General features: G+C 43.1%; 1 protein-coding gene across 4 annotated transcripts in view; it reads right to left on the reverse strand.

Annotated features, from left to right (window-relative positions):
- grid2 (glutamate receptor, ionotropic, delta 2) overlaps positions 1-18,346 on the reverse strand; it is a 651,170-nt gene that overhangs the window by 21,733 nt on the left and 611,091 nt on the right. For all 4 annotated transcript variants that reach the window (XR_013792643.1, XM_079551983.1, XM_079551984.1 and 1 more), the window contains exon 15: positions 403-643. Coding sequence is in view for 3 of the 4 variants with exons in the window: in XM_079551983.1 (XP_079408109.1) it covers positions 403-643 (241 nt within the window). In the remaining variant the exon portion in view is untranslated. The remainder of the gene's footprint in view (positions 1-402; positions 644-18,346) is intronic.

Consider the following 18,346-nt stretch of genomic DNA (forward strand, 5'->3'; position numbering starts at 1 on the left):
ATCGATGGTTCTGCCGTGCTTTCACCACAGTACTGTCATTCTAGTCAAAAAAGGATCTCCGACTGTTATCACAATGCTCAAGGCTGTGTCCGAATGTCCACCCCAGCCCCTGACTCCTTCTGTACTACATAGTGCGCTCATTCTGTTAGCGATTCTGACCCGCAGCTCACTAGTTTCCTCCTTGGCGCAGATCATGTTTGGCCTTGTCACATGACCTGCGCCGTGGAGACCATTTGTATGCACTACTTTTTTCTCTCTTGACATTCAGAAATCACTGCAAAATGGCGTGACCACTAAACAGTGCACTATGTAGGGAATGGTGTGGACATTTGGAAACAGCCCAACATTTCTAACACCTCCCAGCCCTCTTCGTCCTCCCCCTTCACCCTCCCACGCCCGTACCTCTTTGGAGGGTACCCGGGAGCCTTTACGTCGGGACCACCAGCTCTCCACCATGGCGATGAGGCAGGAGAGCAGCACCCCAGCAGCCAGCACGCAAAAGACCCCCGCAAAGCTGTGGATGTCCAGGGCGTTCCCGGTGCGTCGGCTCTGGACCGAGCTGTACAGGTCACATGGGCTGTCCCGCGGCCACCACTTCAGCTTCAGAATGTCCATGTCCCCGTTCTGCTGCAGCTCCAGGATTCTGAAAGACAAGATGAGCACCAATTAGCGGAAAGTTTAAAGGCACATTGGATTGGATTTATTAGGTATGTATACATTTTTTGTAAACTTCCATAAACAAAAAAGGGCTCTCTCCTTCCATAATCCCAGCATCTATCATGTGTTAAGTAGTGCTAGCACAGGCTCCAGCGGTTGAAACTCACCAACTTATGGTTCTTAGCTATATCAAATGAAGAGTGGCATGGTCTCACATAAGGAGACTTGTACTTACGGCCTCTTATGCAGCCCAAGACACCTTTGTATTGATATTTCAAATCTTTGAGAGAATACAGGAGCACTCCAACTCAATTTGTTCAATCTTGCTCTGACAGCACTGAAGCTTTTACCTGGACGCAAAGAAGTAATCTAGCCTACACAACAACAAGTTTTTTTTTTTCCAGCTGGGCTCGAGGCAGCACAGAGTGGGGCAGGAAGAGACTGAACAAGCTGGTTATGAGGGCCAGCTCTGTCCTGGGCCGGTTACTGGACTCTGTGGAGGAGGTGAGGGACAGGAGGATGTTAGACAAGCTCACATCCATCATGGACAACAAGTCTCACCCACAGCACGGGACTGTAGAGGAGCTGAGCAGCTCCCTCAGTGACAGACTACGCTACTACAAGTCCTTCATCCCCTCTGCTGCTAGACTGTACAACTCTACTGTATAGTTATTATGTCCAATAACCTCTGTATTTACAAAAACATGCCATTGTTGTCACTTGCCACTTAGTCAGCTACCTCCGACTATAACTATAAACATGTATAGTCTGCTCTTTGCACTGCAAGCTTTATATTTTGCTCTAATTTTGATTTATTCACATTATTCCTTGTATACCACACATCTTTCTTCAGTTGTTGTTGGTGTTTTAAAAGCTATTGTAACAAGTGAATTTATCCACTGTGAGATTAATTAAGTCAAACCTGAAATCAAATTTCATCCATAGATTTAAAGTAGTGAAAAAATGAAAAAGGCCATTTACTCACATGCTATGGGACATCTCCACTTAAAGTAGCACTGACACGACAGGCATCACATTTTCCACCCTTGTATTTCACAATCTTTAGAGCAATAGCCTTAGTGATTGCATTTGTAACTCCCACAAAACAAAACAAAATCAGACCGTAATCAGCCTCACAATAGTGTGTATGAACAATGGCTAAAAGTACTTTGATGTTAATTCCTGAAAATACCACTGCATCGCCCTCTGCAGTCACACTACCTCTGTGGGCCATCGGGGGGCAGTATTGCATAGCCTATCTCCCTGGTCGCTCCCCGACAGCCACATAGGGCTGTCAGGCTCATTATGGCTAGCATTAATATGTTTTGCAGCACTGCGAGGGTACACTGCCACAATGTCATTACGCGGCGCTAGCTTTAGAGCGGGATTGATGGCTTCGCGGAGGATAGCGCTCAGAGGTTGATGGGGTCCCTCTGTTAGCCTTCAGCTTATTATTTAAAGCGCCTCCTTCATTTTGGTTTGGAGAGGAGCAGTGGATAGGCACACGCGGGCAGAAAGATAGCTGTGAGACAATTTGGGGGCGAAAAGCGAGGTGAGAGGCATGAAGGAAGAAGCAAAGGACTATAATAATAAAAAGGATGGAAGGATGCTGAAATATGTTTATATTGTGATATTTATGGTAGGGTGGTGAAGGTAGAGTGTTAAATAATGTACACAAGTAAAAGTATAATGCTACTTCGGAATTTAAGTTTTAAAACAGAAGTAAAAGTTTAGCTCATCAAAATTAGCTCATGTTTAGGATGCGCACCTCAAAATGTAGAAAAAGGGACCATCGGTGGGACTGACTTGAGAAAGTTAAGGTATATTGTATTAATACCCGTACGGAAATTCGTTCTCTGCATTTGACCCATCCTCAATGCCACTGGGGCAACCTGAAGGATCAGTGGGCGGTGCTCGGGGACCCATCTCCAGATGTGTGGAGCCAAGCTAATCAGAATCACCTGGCTGGAAGATTAACCTATTGTAATGGCGACACAGTAGTGCAGTGGTTAGCGCTCATGCTTCACAGCTAGAAGGTCCCAGGTTCGATTCCCACCTGGATGGGGTCTTTCTGTGTTAAGTTTGCATGTTATTCCTGTGTCTGCGTAGGTTTCCCCTACCACTAAAATATGTACAATATTGAATGAATGATGGTGGTCAGAGGGACTGTTGGCACAGATGTGCAGTCGCGACCGCGCTTCTGTCAGTCTCCCCCAGGGGAAACTGAAGCTACACATGTGGCTTATCACCACCACTGAGTATGGAGTGCTTTGTGATTATGTCTGTGAAAGGTTCTATACAAATCTTCTTCTTCTACATGCAACCTACGCAGACATGGGAAGAACATGCAAACTCCACACAGAAACGCCCTGCCTTGGAATTGAATCCAGGCCCTTCTAGCTGTGAAACATCAACACAATATGTAATATTGATCTAAAACAGCAAAAACATTTATATAGCTTAATTCACTTGATACAATCTCCCCATAGGTCCCTCCCACCCCCCATCATCTTACTCCTGTTTGCTGTGCAACTGTTTCAATAAAGAAGGAAATAATATACAGAGAAAAAAAATAGACCGCCAGCCTGTGGCTGCAGAGAAGCTATGGCGAGTGTGTTTACTTTGCGATGAAAGGATTAAGCTTTGCAAGCGAGGTGAGGAAAGCATTTCCTGGATAAGCAGGTCCTTAGAAGGAGCTTTTTTTGAACAGGTGGTGCTTTTGGGAGCTGCTGCCTCACTGCTAACGGCTCAGAATGCAATTCCAAGTTGTAAAACACACATTTTGAATTGTAGCGTCACAATAAATCTCAATCCACCCAGGAGCCAAAGATTGTACTCTTTTTACAAGTACTGTATAATGTTATCCTTTCCTTTTAACGAAAATGTTACCTTTCTACACCAATCACAGATCACCATTAAAGGTGAAACAGAAGCTCCAAATGTCTCAAAGTAAGACATTTGGAGGGGTGACATGTTACTGGCGGGCAGTATAATGTGTACTTAAAATTAAAAGGCATTTTTACTACCAATGAACAAACAAAAGAGGGAGGAGTGGTCCAGGTCAAAGTTACATACATGAGTCTAATCTGTGTTGTGCAGAAAGGGCGCTGGAGCAGTGCTGCTTAACTTGAAGTAGAGAAGGTCCGCCTTTATATGAGTGCCATGGGAGACGGTTTGGTCGAGCGGCAACGGTTGGCTGACAGTTAGAAAATATATTTTTCCTGGTATAATTTACTCTTCAGCTTGATATCTCCCAACAGATGTCCTCAATTACCCGCCGCGTGCAATGCCACTGACATGAATGACAATGCCCGCCTCTCATCTTTTCTGCCGACACAGTGAAATCAATAAAAACTATGCAAATGAGCCCTCAAGACTGTTTACATAATTAATATCCTCTCCACAATGGTGAGTGAAAGCACCACTCAACCCAATGTAAATGGACCAAACCGTGTACAGTGGGGAATAGTAATAACCCTGACAATATATCGCGAAGTACCACAACGTTAGGTGGCGTAATATTTAAATGGCAAAAAACTACAATATAAGGTACTACTTCTTTTTGAAGTTTTAAAGCCAAAAACAGATATAAGGCGACTTAAAAATATGCAAAAGTTTAGTTTGTCATGTTTTTTCCCAATTTGCTTTCAGTTTACTTTGTTCTTGATTTAGTTCGACAAATCTTGACCTCCGACAATGCTACTATCATGGAGGGGTGAGGCGGAGGTTATTTTGAGGCGGCATTTCGACGAGAGAGATAGAAGGGGTAAAATTATTATTGTGACAGTGAAAGCAAAAAGGCTAAAAATAAATGCCCGCAAATCTGAATGTTAGAATTTTAGAGCAGGTCATACAGTAGCGAGCTTAGTGCTGTCCACATGATGCAATGTTGACCCAATCTGAATGAAATGTGAGTTTTCTGCCCCGACAACCATTGGCGGAACAAAATATTATTGTTGTAAAAGTAGTGGCTGAGGCTGAACTGAAGTGTTTACATTTTGGGGCGAATACGGTGTTGCACTGCAAAGTTGGACTATTATGCAAAGTAAACATTATGCAACAAAATACAGGGGTGCACAGACAAGTAGTGGATGGGAAAGAAATGAGAAGAGAATATTCTTTTTAACTCAAGTCAGAAATGTCTACAGATTTTCATTCAAAACCCACCATAGCTACAAATGCCACTATTAAAATGTATACTATGCTGCAAGTCACTGCAAATACCACAAGTTTATCATTTGTGCATGTAAAGCTATTGTTTAAAGAGTGGCATGCTAATAAATCAATGGTGCAGTAGAACATTTAGTGAAATTGGTTTGCCGATGCTTCCTATGGCAATGTAAATGCAAGACAGCAAGGAGTGACAGTGTGTACTTGAAACTAAAAACCATGTCACTAGGCCACTTGTTTTTCAGTGATTACTCTTAATAATGACGGTGTTCAATAACTAGCATAACTAGCAAACATAAATTGACCCTATCATGACTTTAAACAAACTGATCTGTATTGTTTGGCTTTTGCAATTACGTGATTTTAGATTTGTCCAGAATGATTTAAAGCAGTACTAAGTAAATCTTGCCCCTAGAGGCCATAAGTGCAACTGCAAGTGTCGTAGCAAATACGATTTTTAATTTTTATTAATTGTCTGTGAGAGTAAATACTGCGCTGACAGAAAAGACAAAGGGAGAGAGGGATATTGTACATCAAATTACACAATGGAAATAAGTGTTTTCACTCAAACTTGGCTGTAAATACTGTTTAAAGTGGCGCTAGCCCGCAGCTAGCTTTGCCCGCTAGCCTGTTAGCTTCTTCTTCGTGATTCTATTAGTGTGTATTGGTGGCTCCGGTCCGATGGCAGTCAAGTTGCAAATGTGGTCTTCTGGCCAGAGACACCAGGGGGAGATGAAAGACCCCCAGAGGGACTACAAAAAGGATTCATTGGTATACGATGCAAACTTGCAGAAAGTGCAAACTTTAGTAAACTTGGACTGATGAAGAACTTGTGTGCGCTTCCATTTGGTTGAAGTTTTTGCAAAGTTTGTCTTTAATTTCGATAATGGACATTGGTAAAGATTGCTTCAGCCTTTGCTTTGTTTTTATTAGAATGGCCTGTGCCCGTAAGAAAATGCACTCTATGAACATAACCCATCCATCATGTAATACAGCCGCTTAGTCTGCCGCAGGGCCCATTGAGTGGACTTATTGACAGTGCACTTTCTCATAAGGCATTTTTTTTGCTATAATATTGGCTAATTTGCTTGCATGCCAATGAAGATGCTAAAATGGCACTGATTGCCCTTTGCAAAGTTGGTCGGTATTGATAAACTTGCTGTCAAAGTGCACACAATGTTCCTGTAGGGCGACAACACTGAAAACGACTGGTATAGCTGTGGATATGGCGACTGAACCCATTTGATCCTTTTTGTACGACTTGGCTTTAAATAGTTTGACTATTATTTATCGAGACAAGCAACAGTTAAAGGAATAGGCCATCATTTTTTCGTACTGAGATATGTTCTTACCTTAGCTTAGATGAGTTGATTTAACTGTCTGGTCTTTGTGCGAGTGCTCAGTCCCTTTTTATCAGCTTAGAAAATCTACTTTAATTTTGTGTTACTATACTTGGATCCTGCAACTTTTCACATGACTGTATTTAACCCATTGACAGCCAATGACGTTGTTAGACGTCAATCAGGTTTTTCAGTGGGGATGGGTGCATTAAAGCCTTGTGCAGCTGCGGTGTAAATATCTTAGTTGTAGACATTAGTTTATTGAGTCAGCAGGTAGCAGCAGTGCTTTTTGGATGCGATCACAGGTCAAGTCGCAGGTCAGAAATAGTAACCGCGGCTACTTGTTCTGATCTAACGTGGTCTCAGACGAGGGAAGGACTAAGGTAACAAGAGGAGAAGATCCAGAGAGAATGACATTAAGGAAAAATACAGGAAAGTTACATTTGAACAGGTTTTGGTTAGCGGTGGTTTTCGTAGTAATGGTGGAAAACGGGGATCAAAGAAGCAGACCTAAAAAAAAGCCCCTAATAAGCATGCTAAAAATGCTAGCCTCCAGCCCACATCCGGACATGGCGTCCGGCAGTGCACAGCGCACCCGAGAGATTTTTTCTCTCAGATTTTTTGTTCCTCTCTCGTATGAGAGAAGAACATGAGAGAGTGTGCTTCTGTTTTAAGGAAACCACTGTTCAGATGTTTGAGATGTCACTAAAGCAAAAAATATTAGCGTCAAAGTAACTGTTCTGCTTGATTACAAAAAGCTTTTTGGGTGATTTCACCTATTTTCTACGGACGATTACTAACGAATGGAAAGAGGTACAAACAAACTTTATTTAAGATGAAAGAAGAAAGTCTAATCTTTCTTTTGGTGGGTTTGGTGTTGGTACCTAGAACTTAATTTTCTGTGTGTCTTGAAAATCCTGAAAAACCTCAGGCAGTGGGGAGCTCTCTGATTTCAAAATGGCTGGCAGTCAATGAGCTAAATAGGGAAAACATGGAAGAGCTAGGTAGCTTCTAACTTCACCCCAGTTTGGAGCTATAGGAATATGCTGGGGGAGGCTAAATGCTTACAACATTTGCATGACTGCGCTCACACACAAAGACCAGACAGTTATGCATCGACTCTAAGCTAAGGTAAGAACATATCTCTGTATGTAAAAACAGTGGCCTATTCCTTTAAGACACCAGGAAGTTAGCATTCTGCGGCTGTGCCTGTTTAATTCTCTCCTTATTCAATTAAAAATGTGATCATCGGGATAATTGTTGCCCAACAGAAAAACCCAAACCTTTATTCCTCCCTCTCTCTCTTACATCTTTTCTCCCGTCTTTCATTTTCTCCTGACCTTTTTGGGTGTCACTCCGACAACAAATGCGTCACTCCAGAACAAACAGGCCTGCAGTCAACCACCAAGCATCTCCAAAAGACGGATTATGCCCACTAATGAGATCCACCCATCGCACCTATTCGAACCGCCTGCTCGTGTTTTGACAAAATATTTCATCATTTTGTACACTCCCAAACCAGCCGCCATCTAAAGATCCCCGTGTCTGTGGTGATGTCTTTTCATGTTTATCAAAAGAGAAGCGCCGCGGGCCGCCGTGGAGTCGCTGCTCACAGATGCCATTGGATACGCAGCAAAGAAAATGCATACTTAGAAGAGTTTAAGGGACTTGATTTCTAATTTTTTCTCTTGGTTTGGTTAGTTTTATTTATTAGGGTTTTTCAGGTAATGTCATACTAGTTCCAACACGTTCTAGCATGATCTAACATGGCAACAAAACAGTGCTGAGGTCGGGACTTCACTTTAAAGAGACTATACGGAGTTTAAAAATGTTAAAACTATGTATTTTCCTCCCCCTACATGTTCCAGCAATGTCCTAATGTGTAGAATGAGCTCAGATTTATTCACCACAACTGTCTCGAAAATCCTGCACTGACACTCAAAACGCTGTTAATTCGGGTCCGAAGTGCCGTCATGCACGAGCTGTATCATGCTATTTTAGCCATTCCAAAGTTAAGTATAGGCATTTATATGATACATTGTCGCTCAGGGTGTGTTTGTTTACTCCACAGGGGCAGCGTCCAGCTCTGAAAAAGCTGTTTTACAAATCAAAATCAGGCCGTAAAGCATTACATTACAGACGTCAGGCACTTCCTGTTTGACACTATGACGTATTTTACTTCATAGTGTCACAAGTCAGTGACACTATGAAGACCCTGGGGGTGTTTCCGATAAGGAAATAGCTTAACAACATGGTTAAAAGCTCCAAAAAGTCGATTTTGCATGATATAGGGCCTTTAATATAAAACCTGCAGTTACGCAGACCTGAGGTGGCAGTAGTGAGTATAAAATGACCAACTTGCATCTAGCCCCTTTAAACTGTTAGCTGTGGGCCCAACTTATTTCTGGCTGGAGAACAAAGAGTTATAAACATTTTAGAACACTTTGTATCATAAAGCACATAATTGCCAATAAATAATGATACATTTGTGAACTTAAAAGTACACTTTAAAGAATACAAAAGAAAATTTAAGGGGTTGTTTAAAATACAGGAAAAGTGAATTCAAGCCTCAGGGATATATCATGCAAACAAAGCTATAATGTTGTTCCTTCATCCAAAATACACATGGAACTGTCCTTCCATGTCTTGTATTACTTGAATTTCGTTGCATAATAAATAAAACACAAAGTATCGTGGCATCATTGATTAGATATCAGGTCGATGACTAAGAGTAAAAGCTTGTACAACTATTTTATCATATGTTCTTCCAATAGCTACATAAATATGGAGCATTTCAACATGTAGGCCCACATTGCCTCCTACTCTTCTGAAGTATCTGATCCAGACAGTATTATAGAAAATATGAGCTCATGCATCATATGTTCACTTATATCCATTTTCAGCGGCGCATGTTCGACGGTGCATTCAAGGATCATGTGGCCATGAGGATCAGTGACCACTCTTTCATCTCCCAGCACAATTACAATGGACACGAGTAAATGCCTCGCCGACAAATGTTACAAAGGCTGTTTACTGGTGACCTTTGGGGGGAAAACAAACTGTTGAAAATCTAATTAACATTTCAGCACTCGGAGAGGAATAGGAATGTAGCCCGAGCAAACTTAATAAATCAAAGCAGACACAGCCCACTTGATCTAAGGCAGCACAGCTCTCAGTCTGGGGTTAGGGGCGGAATCTGCGCCGCACAGATAACGTTGATAATTGGTTTTCAAATATTAATGCGGATGGACGAGATGTTCCAAAAAATGCATTTGAAAGCAAACGCTTCAGATATAAAGAGCAAAGTAAGCTACGCATAGCTGCAGACAATTTTCAAACATTATAACTTAAGTCACACACATTCAATACAGATCAGAGTGCTTCAGCAGAAGAGGAAGAGCCGAAGAGAGTAGGTTTACTCAAAACTACATGAATGAAGTAAAACACAACTCCTTTTGATGAAGGAAGGTCAGTGTTAAAATGTCAAGTGTCTTTTTAAAATAATGTATGTCTAGGTCATTTTCACCAAGGACTATGTTTGTTTCCATGTTGTTATTTGTTTGGAAAATGGAAAATCATTTTGGCATGCTAACAAAGCAATGGCACCATAATAAATGCAATAACGATTGCTTAGAATAGGCCAGGTGAGGTTTTGTGGAATTTTAAAATGCGGAGGCCACTTTTGTGTTCTTTCTTTTTATTACACAGCAAAATCCGGTAAAGACAAATTTAATTTCTTCAGTATAGAAGAAGAAGGAACACAATTAAACAGTGAATGTGGTGAATGAAGCAAAAATACTGCTCCCCTTTAAAAGCCTCAACATTGCAGGACCGTGTTGGTGCAATGCAGCTGAAGTGGTGTGGTATTACAAACAAAGTTAAGTGGATTTAAAGGTTAGGGCACCATTTTTGTCTTTGGCAAACTTTAAAAGGGAATATGTCCATTCCATCTGAAGCCTTGTCAGGAGATTAGCATATATAGCGTGATAGATTGCGAGGAAGGCTAATCTCACACAGAAAAGTCCTATGAGAGTAAGGAATACACTACACAATACACAATACCACCCTGGTAAGAGAAATTGAATGCTACACTATTTCATTCAGTTGTAATTGTTGTTCCCAGTCTGGCCAGCGGCCTGATATAAAGTCCAATTGCTGGGATAGGCTTCATTGCCCTGCAGGCATGAACACAGAGAATAAAGAATGACCATGTTTTTGTTTTATTTGCCCTTGGGTAGGGACGCTTTATACAGCTTTTGATCAAAACATCCTCTGATCGATAAAGCTAATTGCCCAGCAAGAAGGAAAATGTAAATGTCAATAATAAGTAATGTCCTCTGAATATGCGAGAAGGAGAGGAATCACATTGGGCTGCCCCTGTTACTCATTACAGGCCGCCACAACAAACCAGTCGCAAAGAGATTTCTGTCCCTTGCATGAAGTGCCATCTTGATGTAATGCACCTTCTATGCATCAATGACTGAATGTAAGCGGGTTAACCTGTTACCTGCCGTCCCCCCTGATCAAGAGGCTAGGGTTAGGGTTAGTTAACCCTAATCAGGATATGATTCGAGTCAAGAACAGCAAATGCAATGTAAGTTGTGTTTCTCTCACACATAATTTTAGAAACTAGAAGGTCGACTTCCAAATGTGGTATAACATTGGCATATAGGCTGTAAGCTCTACAGTTAAAACGCTTTGAGATTTGGATATAAATAATTGTTAACCCCAATCCTAATCCTAACCCTAAAGTGGCAGATAACATGTTAACGGACATGAGGAAGGGTGAAACTACAGGCGGAATATAACATATACAATTTTAAGACTATACAAAACATAAAAGCCAGATAAATACAGACTGTGTACAGACTATATGCACGTGAGCGACGCGTAGCTACTTGAAAACGACTACAATGATGAAAATGATGAAAACGTTACAAGTAAAGAGTGAAGCCCTCACTGCATCCGGAACAGCATGCAGTACTGGCCGCTAGAAAAATTGCTGATTCTACATTGTGCTTTGAGAGTGACAAGCACTTTATTTGACTCAAGAAAGAAAAAAAAGTTTGGTACTGGGCCTAAAGCATTGCCCTCCACTTGCCTTTGCAGTTTGTGCTCAGTTCCACCTTAGTGTCACTCTCAACAGTCCTTTATAGTTAGTTTAGTGAAAATTACATACTACGTTGGACTTATAGCCATTGTCAGGGTTTTACCATATGGCCTTACTAAATGAGGCCATTAACTGGGAAATGTGTCTGCAATTAGATAATTAGCCCTTACATGTTCCATAGACATTATTTTATAGGCACAGTCCACCTCTTGTCGTATGTGATAAAACAGCGCAGTACCCTTGAACCAGCCTTATTAGAAAGTGCTACCATAAATCCTTGATCTTCTATACAGACAGATAATTCTCATCTTACAACACTGATTTCATATGAAAACGCATTAGTATGGACGTGGTCTTAATTTGCGGCGGGATATTGGAGAAGCTATTTGCGATATTCTCGGTCTCCTCTATTATGACCCTGCCTGCTACACACACTTCGTCATCTATCATTCGGCACTAATTGGGCTATCAGGGCCATGCAAAAGGCAGCTCCCCCACCAGGCTTCTCTATAAATGCAATCATACGCCAAAGACAGGGCACACAGCGCCGGAGTGGGCCTGGCCGATAACAGACAGGAGGTGCTGAGGAGAAACAAGGTAATTGTGGTGTTTTGTCTAAGAATGATCAAAGAGCTGCAACACGTAACGTCAACAAAATGCTATGGGGAGTGGTAATGAGGCTTTCTGAACATGTGGGCTTCAAAAATGTCCAAAATGCGGTTGCTAGATAAAAAACTTTTGTCTACTGTATTCTTTGTTTTGGTTCTTGAGACTTTTTTCTTCTTCTTGCTTTGGGTTACCAGGTTTTTTTTCTCTCTCCTCTCATTTTCAGACTTCACTTTAAAGGATCTGTATCATGCTATTTTAGCCATTCCAAAGTAAAGTATAGGCAGATATATTGCACCTCTAAACGGCTAACATACAAGCTAACACACATTTTAGTTTACTCACCACTCTGTCCTGGTCGCTCCTTCGGGGGTTTACATTGTGAGACTCGCGTTGGTTATAAAAGTTAATCCACTTTGGCTCAAGCCAAGGTTCACCAAACATCCATCAAGAGACAGTCACAGAAAAACACTATTTTGGCTGATAGTCGCTGAATCTCTGAGAGAAAAAACAACTTCTAGCGAGTGGCCTCTTCTTTAGGAAGGTTGAATGAAGTCCTGTCCTCATAGCCAAACGCGCCTTCCTCCACGATATTATTGTTAGGTAAGAAAAAAAAACAGGCGTGTCCAGAGTAGGTTAGAAAGAGCTCCTTCTTCTTAGCTTTCGGAGCAAACACGACATCTGTTCAGACGCTCAGGGGGCGTGTTTGTTTTCTCTGCAGGGGCAGTGCGGACGCGTCAGTCACTGCCTTTTATTTATTTATTTTTTTCTTACGACAGAAATAATGAAAAAGCTGTTTTACTAATTAAAATCAGGCCGTAAGCATAGAATTAAGACATTACATTAGAGACGTGCACTTCCGTTCTGCTCTGACGACACAACGGAGCAAGTCGGTGGTTTTCCAGGAGAGGGTGGAGCAGCTGCTCAGAGAGCAGGATTCAGGAGGATTGCTGAGAACTGCGTGAATGAAGCCAAAAAACACTTTGGGGGTGTTTGTGATAAGCAAATAGCATAACAACATGGTTAAAAGCTCCAAAAAGTCGATTTTGCATGATATAAGTCCTTTACTGCTCAGGTATGGCATGACCATAGTATTATAACTCCAAGTTCATACTTTCTTTATGAAGATCAGATTCAGATCCTGAGCATAGAAGCACGGCATATGTAGCCGGCACGCTTTTTGGTGGCGGGCCAATTACTTTCCCCGTCAACAGATGGAGGGCCATAAGTCCCAGCGGTGTCCCAAACTCAAGCATTGTTTAGAAATAGTGGTGTTGTTCCCCAAAGAAATTACAATTATCAGCATTTTAGACGAGACTGGGCCAGACGGCGGTGCAATACAGACAGGAATAATTGGCTGGATGATTGTGCATGTTTTGGGCTGTTGGGAAAACCTGGTTGAAACACAGGAGGACATGGTAGATCCTCCAAAGTTTAGAACTCCAAATTGTGAATTTCTTTGTGGCTATAACCGTCCATGTGAGAGCAACATTAGTGCATAAGAGCAACATTACTATCCACAGACAGGCAGTTTAATTATTAATCAAATGTATTTTATTAAGCTCGTGAGTAGAAATCCATAGTTTTTGTTTGCTTACTTGACCGCTTGTTTTTGTAACACACCATGCAGAGCCGAAAATCAATAACAAGAAGCATTAAACATTATCTTACATTCAGTCAACACTCCAGTCCTAAAAATAATGCGTTTTTGCGACTTTGCTAACATTTATTTTGCAACAACCAAAAGCTGTTATCTGCGCCGTCGTTTATCTCTATCCTATGGTTGACAGCGGGATGAAAGGCCACTGCGAGGAGCCTGACAAAACATGGCTCTAGTCAAAGGTTCCCTGCACAACACCATCTGTCTGCAGCCCCAATTTGGCTGTCGCTGTCTCCCCGGAAGAAATGCATCTTTCCTGGAAAATAAACCGCAACAACGACAGATTTACACGGATTGGAACTGGGAGGAAGATATCAAAGCAATGCGGATTTGTGATTCAGTGATTAATTTTAAACAGTCTGTCTAGGAAAAGAAGCAGAGTTCATCTAAAAAAAGACGCATGAGTGTTTGTTTTGATCAATGCACGTATGCTTTAATTATAATGTAAATTCAGACTGTCAGAATGTCAACATGCTCTGTGTTATCAGCTGATGTTAGGTCAGTTTCTTCTTCCCTGATGGTAGGGGCATATTCCAAGAAGGATGATTGGAGGGTCTTTCATCTCCCCCTGGTGTCTCTGGCCAGAAAACCATGTTTGCAACTTGACTGCCACCGGACCGGAGCAACCAATACACACTAATAGAATCACGAAAAAGAAGGTAACATGCTAACGGGCAAAGCTAACTGTGGGCTAGCGTCACTTTAAACAGTATTTACAGCCAAGTTTGAGTAAAAAAAATTATTTCCATTGTATAACTGGATGTACAATATCCCTCTCTCCCTTCGCCTTTTCTGTCAGCGTAGTATTTACTCTCCAAGACAATTAATAAGTTAAAAAAATCGCAACTTGCTACGACACCTGTAGTTGTGCTTATGGCCTCTAGGGGCAAGAGTTACTTAGTGCTGCTTTAAAACCATTGATTGTAAATATACAGGTGTCCCTCGTTTATCACGGGGGTTACGTTCTAAATATAAGTAGTCAGCTTTATTTTTTACAATTTTTATACATGTTTTAAGGCTGTAAAACCCCTCACCAGACACTTTTCTCACTAGTTCTCCCTTATACCTATCGTACACTGCAATTTTTTGTGCCCAATAAGATTTTTATATGTGGGGATGGAAACATCGTGAGCTGCTCTCGTCTCCGCTGTGCGATTGTTCAAACTAAGAGATAATTGAAGCTACGACCAAAGTTTTATCGTATCGTAGTATTTAGCTGAGATGAGCGCCACATGCTAGCGGTGTTTATTTTCGTGGAAAAGTGCAGAGAAAGTAAACGTGGAGTCATACCCGCTCATGCCCGGCTTGTGTTGCTGTGACTGCGATGTGTGCTGACACTGACAGAGATCCTCTCTGCAGTGAGAGGAGGCTCACTCTACGATCAATGTGTGTATGACATACGCTGTAAAAAAAGCATGCAAAATTGTACTGAAAATAAATCCGCGAAACAGCAAGGCCATGAAAGGTGAAATGAATGAAAAGCCACTGCATTACTTTCGATCATGGTGGTCTCTACAACGCTCCAGAATCAACTGTTTTGTAGGTTTTCTGATGAGAGGTTCCGTCAACAGTGAAAACCTTCCAAACAATTGATCCAGGAGCGCTGTAGAGACCAATGTGATCAAAAGTAAAGGAGCCATGCTGACCACTAATACAGCCGCTAGGTCACCACAGGGTCAAATACTATATAGAAGAAAATAAAAAGTTGCATAATGCACCTTTAAACTGATTCAGTCATTTTGAACTCAGCTAATATGTCCAATGAACATCTCAGCATCTATCAGGACTTGAATTGTATTCAGTGCACAGAACTGAAGGAGCTGAGAACTCTATAAGTGCTAAGAGTGATCTGGCAAATAACTGTTTTCAGCCTTTGTTGTGAAGAAAGAAGCAGCTGAAGCGTTAAATGCTTTAAACTGGGCCAATTTACGGCAATCATCACTTTATTTATCAACTGTGCATGAACTGAAAAATTGGATAAACAGCTCTTAACAGTAAGTATAGAACAAACAGAATGGTTTCAATGGTTGACAAAAAAACTTTACAAAATGCTTGCCTTTAACAAAGAAAGTGTGTCTTTATGTGCTTCATCATTTCTTTCACCGCCTGCGACTATTCATGCCTGTCTGAGTACATGCTGAGGGGTCTCACTTACACCAACTATGTCAGGCGAATAAAAGCCAAAATAATATCGCATAATGGTGTAGATATTTGAAATCTTTGTTGCAGATTGGACAAAGTGCGATTAATTAGTAAAGTTAAAAAAGTACTTGTTGTATTAAAGAAATGTAAAATCCACCCATGTGATTGGCCCGATACACCAGTGGATTCAAGACCAGCATTTGTGAGTTTGTGTTTGCGGTGATCCATCTTTCTGCGGCATCTCTCAATGATAATATTGGCCATTACACTACATTCACACAGGTGCTGGGTGAAGTGTCTTGTCCAATGACACAACAACAATGTTCACCTGCAGGAGCCGGGACTCGAACCCGCTCTTCCATTTCAGCCACTGGCTACGTTTATATGCCCAGAAACATCAGACAACTGGATTCATCAGATAACTAGAAGTTCCCGGGTGTGATTCCCACAAGGACGGGGCCTTTCTGTGTGGAGTTTGCATGTTCTCCCCGTGTCTGCGTAGGTTTCATCCTGGTACTCCGGTTTCCCCTACCACTAAAAACATGTGCAATAGGTGAATCCTCCAGCCAGGTGATTCTGACCATCAGCCTGGCGCCACATCATGGAGATGGGTCCCCGGGCGCGGCACTGCCGTCGACCACTGCTCCTTACGGGGTGCCCCAGCAGCATCGAAGGATGGGTTAAATGTAGAGGACAAATTTCCCTACGGGGACAATAAAGTATACAAACAAACAAACAAAACTCAATAATCAGATCTCATGTGACATATCCACTTCAGAAATCTGGTTAACCAAAAACTTGTTTTTAGAGTGTCTGAATGTTCTCCCCACCCCTCCTTCAGTCATCTCCACCTGCAGGACCAGGTGGAGATGACTGAAGGTAGTTCTTAAAACACATCTTCAGATGCACCTGAACACATCATCAGTGATGTAACCTGGGGTCATTGGGTGTTTCGGGTCTTTCAACATCAGACACCCTCGCCCAGGCGACCCAGCCACGGCTGATCAGACCGCGACTTGTGTTCAGGTAGCGCTCGCTTTCCCCCATGGTTCGCCTCTTCGGATCCAGAGCCATCTCGAGGCTTTCTCGGCTGCATCGGTGGCGTTCTTGATGGCTCTGCTCCTTGTTGTTCCTACAATGCCCAGCGCAGTAAAGGCTTTGTGGAGGGAGCGCCCCACAAATCCTCTGCAGCCAACCTCGATAGGCATGCATCTCGCCTTCCAGCCCTGTACTCGGCAGTCTGTGACTAGATGTTCATATTTGGTCATTTTTCTTTCATGAGCTTCTCCCAAGTGATCCTCCCATGGCACGGTCAGCTCCATAATGATTATGGTCTTGGTGCTCTCTGAGACTAGGAGGATATCTGGCCTCAGAGATGTGCTGACGATGTGCTGGGGGAATCTCAGCTGCTTCTCCAAATCCACTGAGAGTTTCCAGTCCTTGGCTGATGCCAGGATCCCTGCTGGTGCCCTCCTGCCTTGTGGCTGTTCTCCTGCCCTAACAAATGCAATTGAGCGAGTGGTGTTGCTCCCTCGGCCACCTTTGCTGATCTCTTTGCTGATGGTGTCTGCGATAGATTTCAGCACCTGATTGTGACGCCAGGTATAACGACCCTGGCCGAGCGCTGTTGGGCAGGAGCTCAGAATGTGCGCCAACGTTCCACGAGCTGGGCACAAATGGCAAGTTGGTGTGTCTGCTTTTCCCCACGTACAGAGGTTTGCTGGGCTAGGCAGGACATCGTACACTGCCCGAACCAGGAAGGTTATGCGGTGCGGCTCGCTCTGCCAAAGCTCCGACCAGGTGACCTTGCGGTTCATGGCCTGCTCCCACCTGGTCCAGGCCCCCTGCTGACCCATTCCAGCAGCTCTGCTTATCCTTCCTTCCTCCACTGCAGCTCTGACCTCTTCCTGTACTTGGCGGCGTTTCTCCTTCCCCCTCTGCTCCCTATGTCGAGGAGGTGTTGGGAACATCCCCAAGCCTGCTCTGCCTCGAGCCACCACTCCCACAAGCTCTTTGTGCCGCACTCGAGCCTGTGCGTCTAGCACAGCGGCGTGGGCACTCCATTTCCTCCCCGTCTTCACCAGAACCCCTGCCTGGGCCACCTTTGGGTCGCTGGAGTCTCTGTACATAAGCACCTCACGTGCCCGAGTCACTTTGAACTCCTCTTCCAGGGATTTCAGAGGCAACCGGAGCATTGTGGTGTTCCCATAGAGAGCGATGTTGCTGAGACTTCTGGGCAACCCTAGCCATCTCCTGAGACAGCTGCTGACCTTTCTTTCCAAAGTCTCCACTGTGGAGATGGGGACCTCATACACAAGTAGCGGCCAGAGTATTCTTGGCAGTATACCATGTTGGTAAATCCACGCTTTAAACTTGCCGGGGAGGCCAGAACGGTCTGTTGATCTTAACCAGCTGTCCAGCTCCTGGCAGGTTGACTGGACTGATGCAGAGTCTCTGAGGCTGCTGTCGAAAACCTTGCCCAAGCTTTTCACCGGCTGTTCTGACAGTGATGGTATCTTTGCCCCTTCAATGCTGAAATGGAACCTGTCCGTGACCTTGCCCTTCTTTAGCACTAGCGAACGGGACTTAGCTGGTTTGAACGCCATCCGTGCCCACCGAATTAGCTTCTCCAGCCCTTGGAGGATCAACCTGCCTCCTGGA

Source organism: Gobius niger (genome assembly GCF_951799975.1).
Source record: "Gobius niger genome assembly, chromosome: 1".
Lineage (NCBI taxonomy): Eukaryota > Metazoa > Chordata > Actinopteri > Gobiiformes > Gobiidae > Gobius > Gobius niger.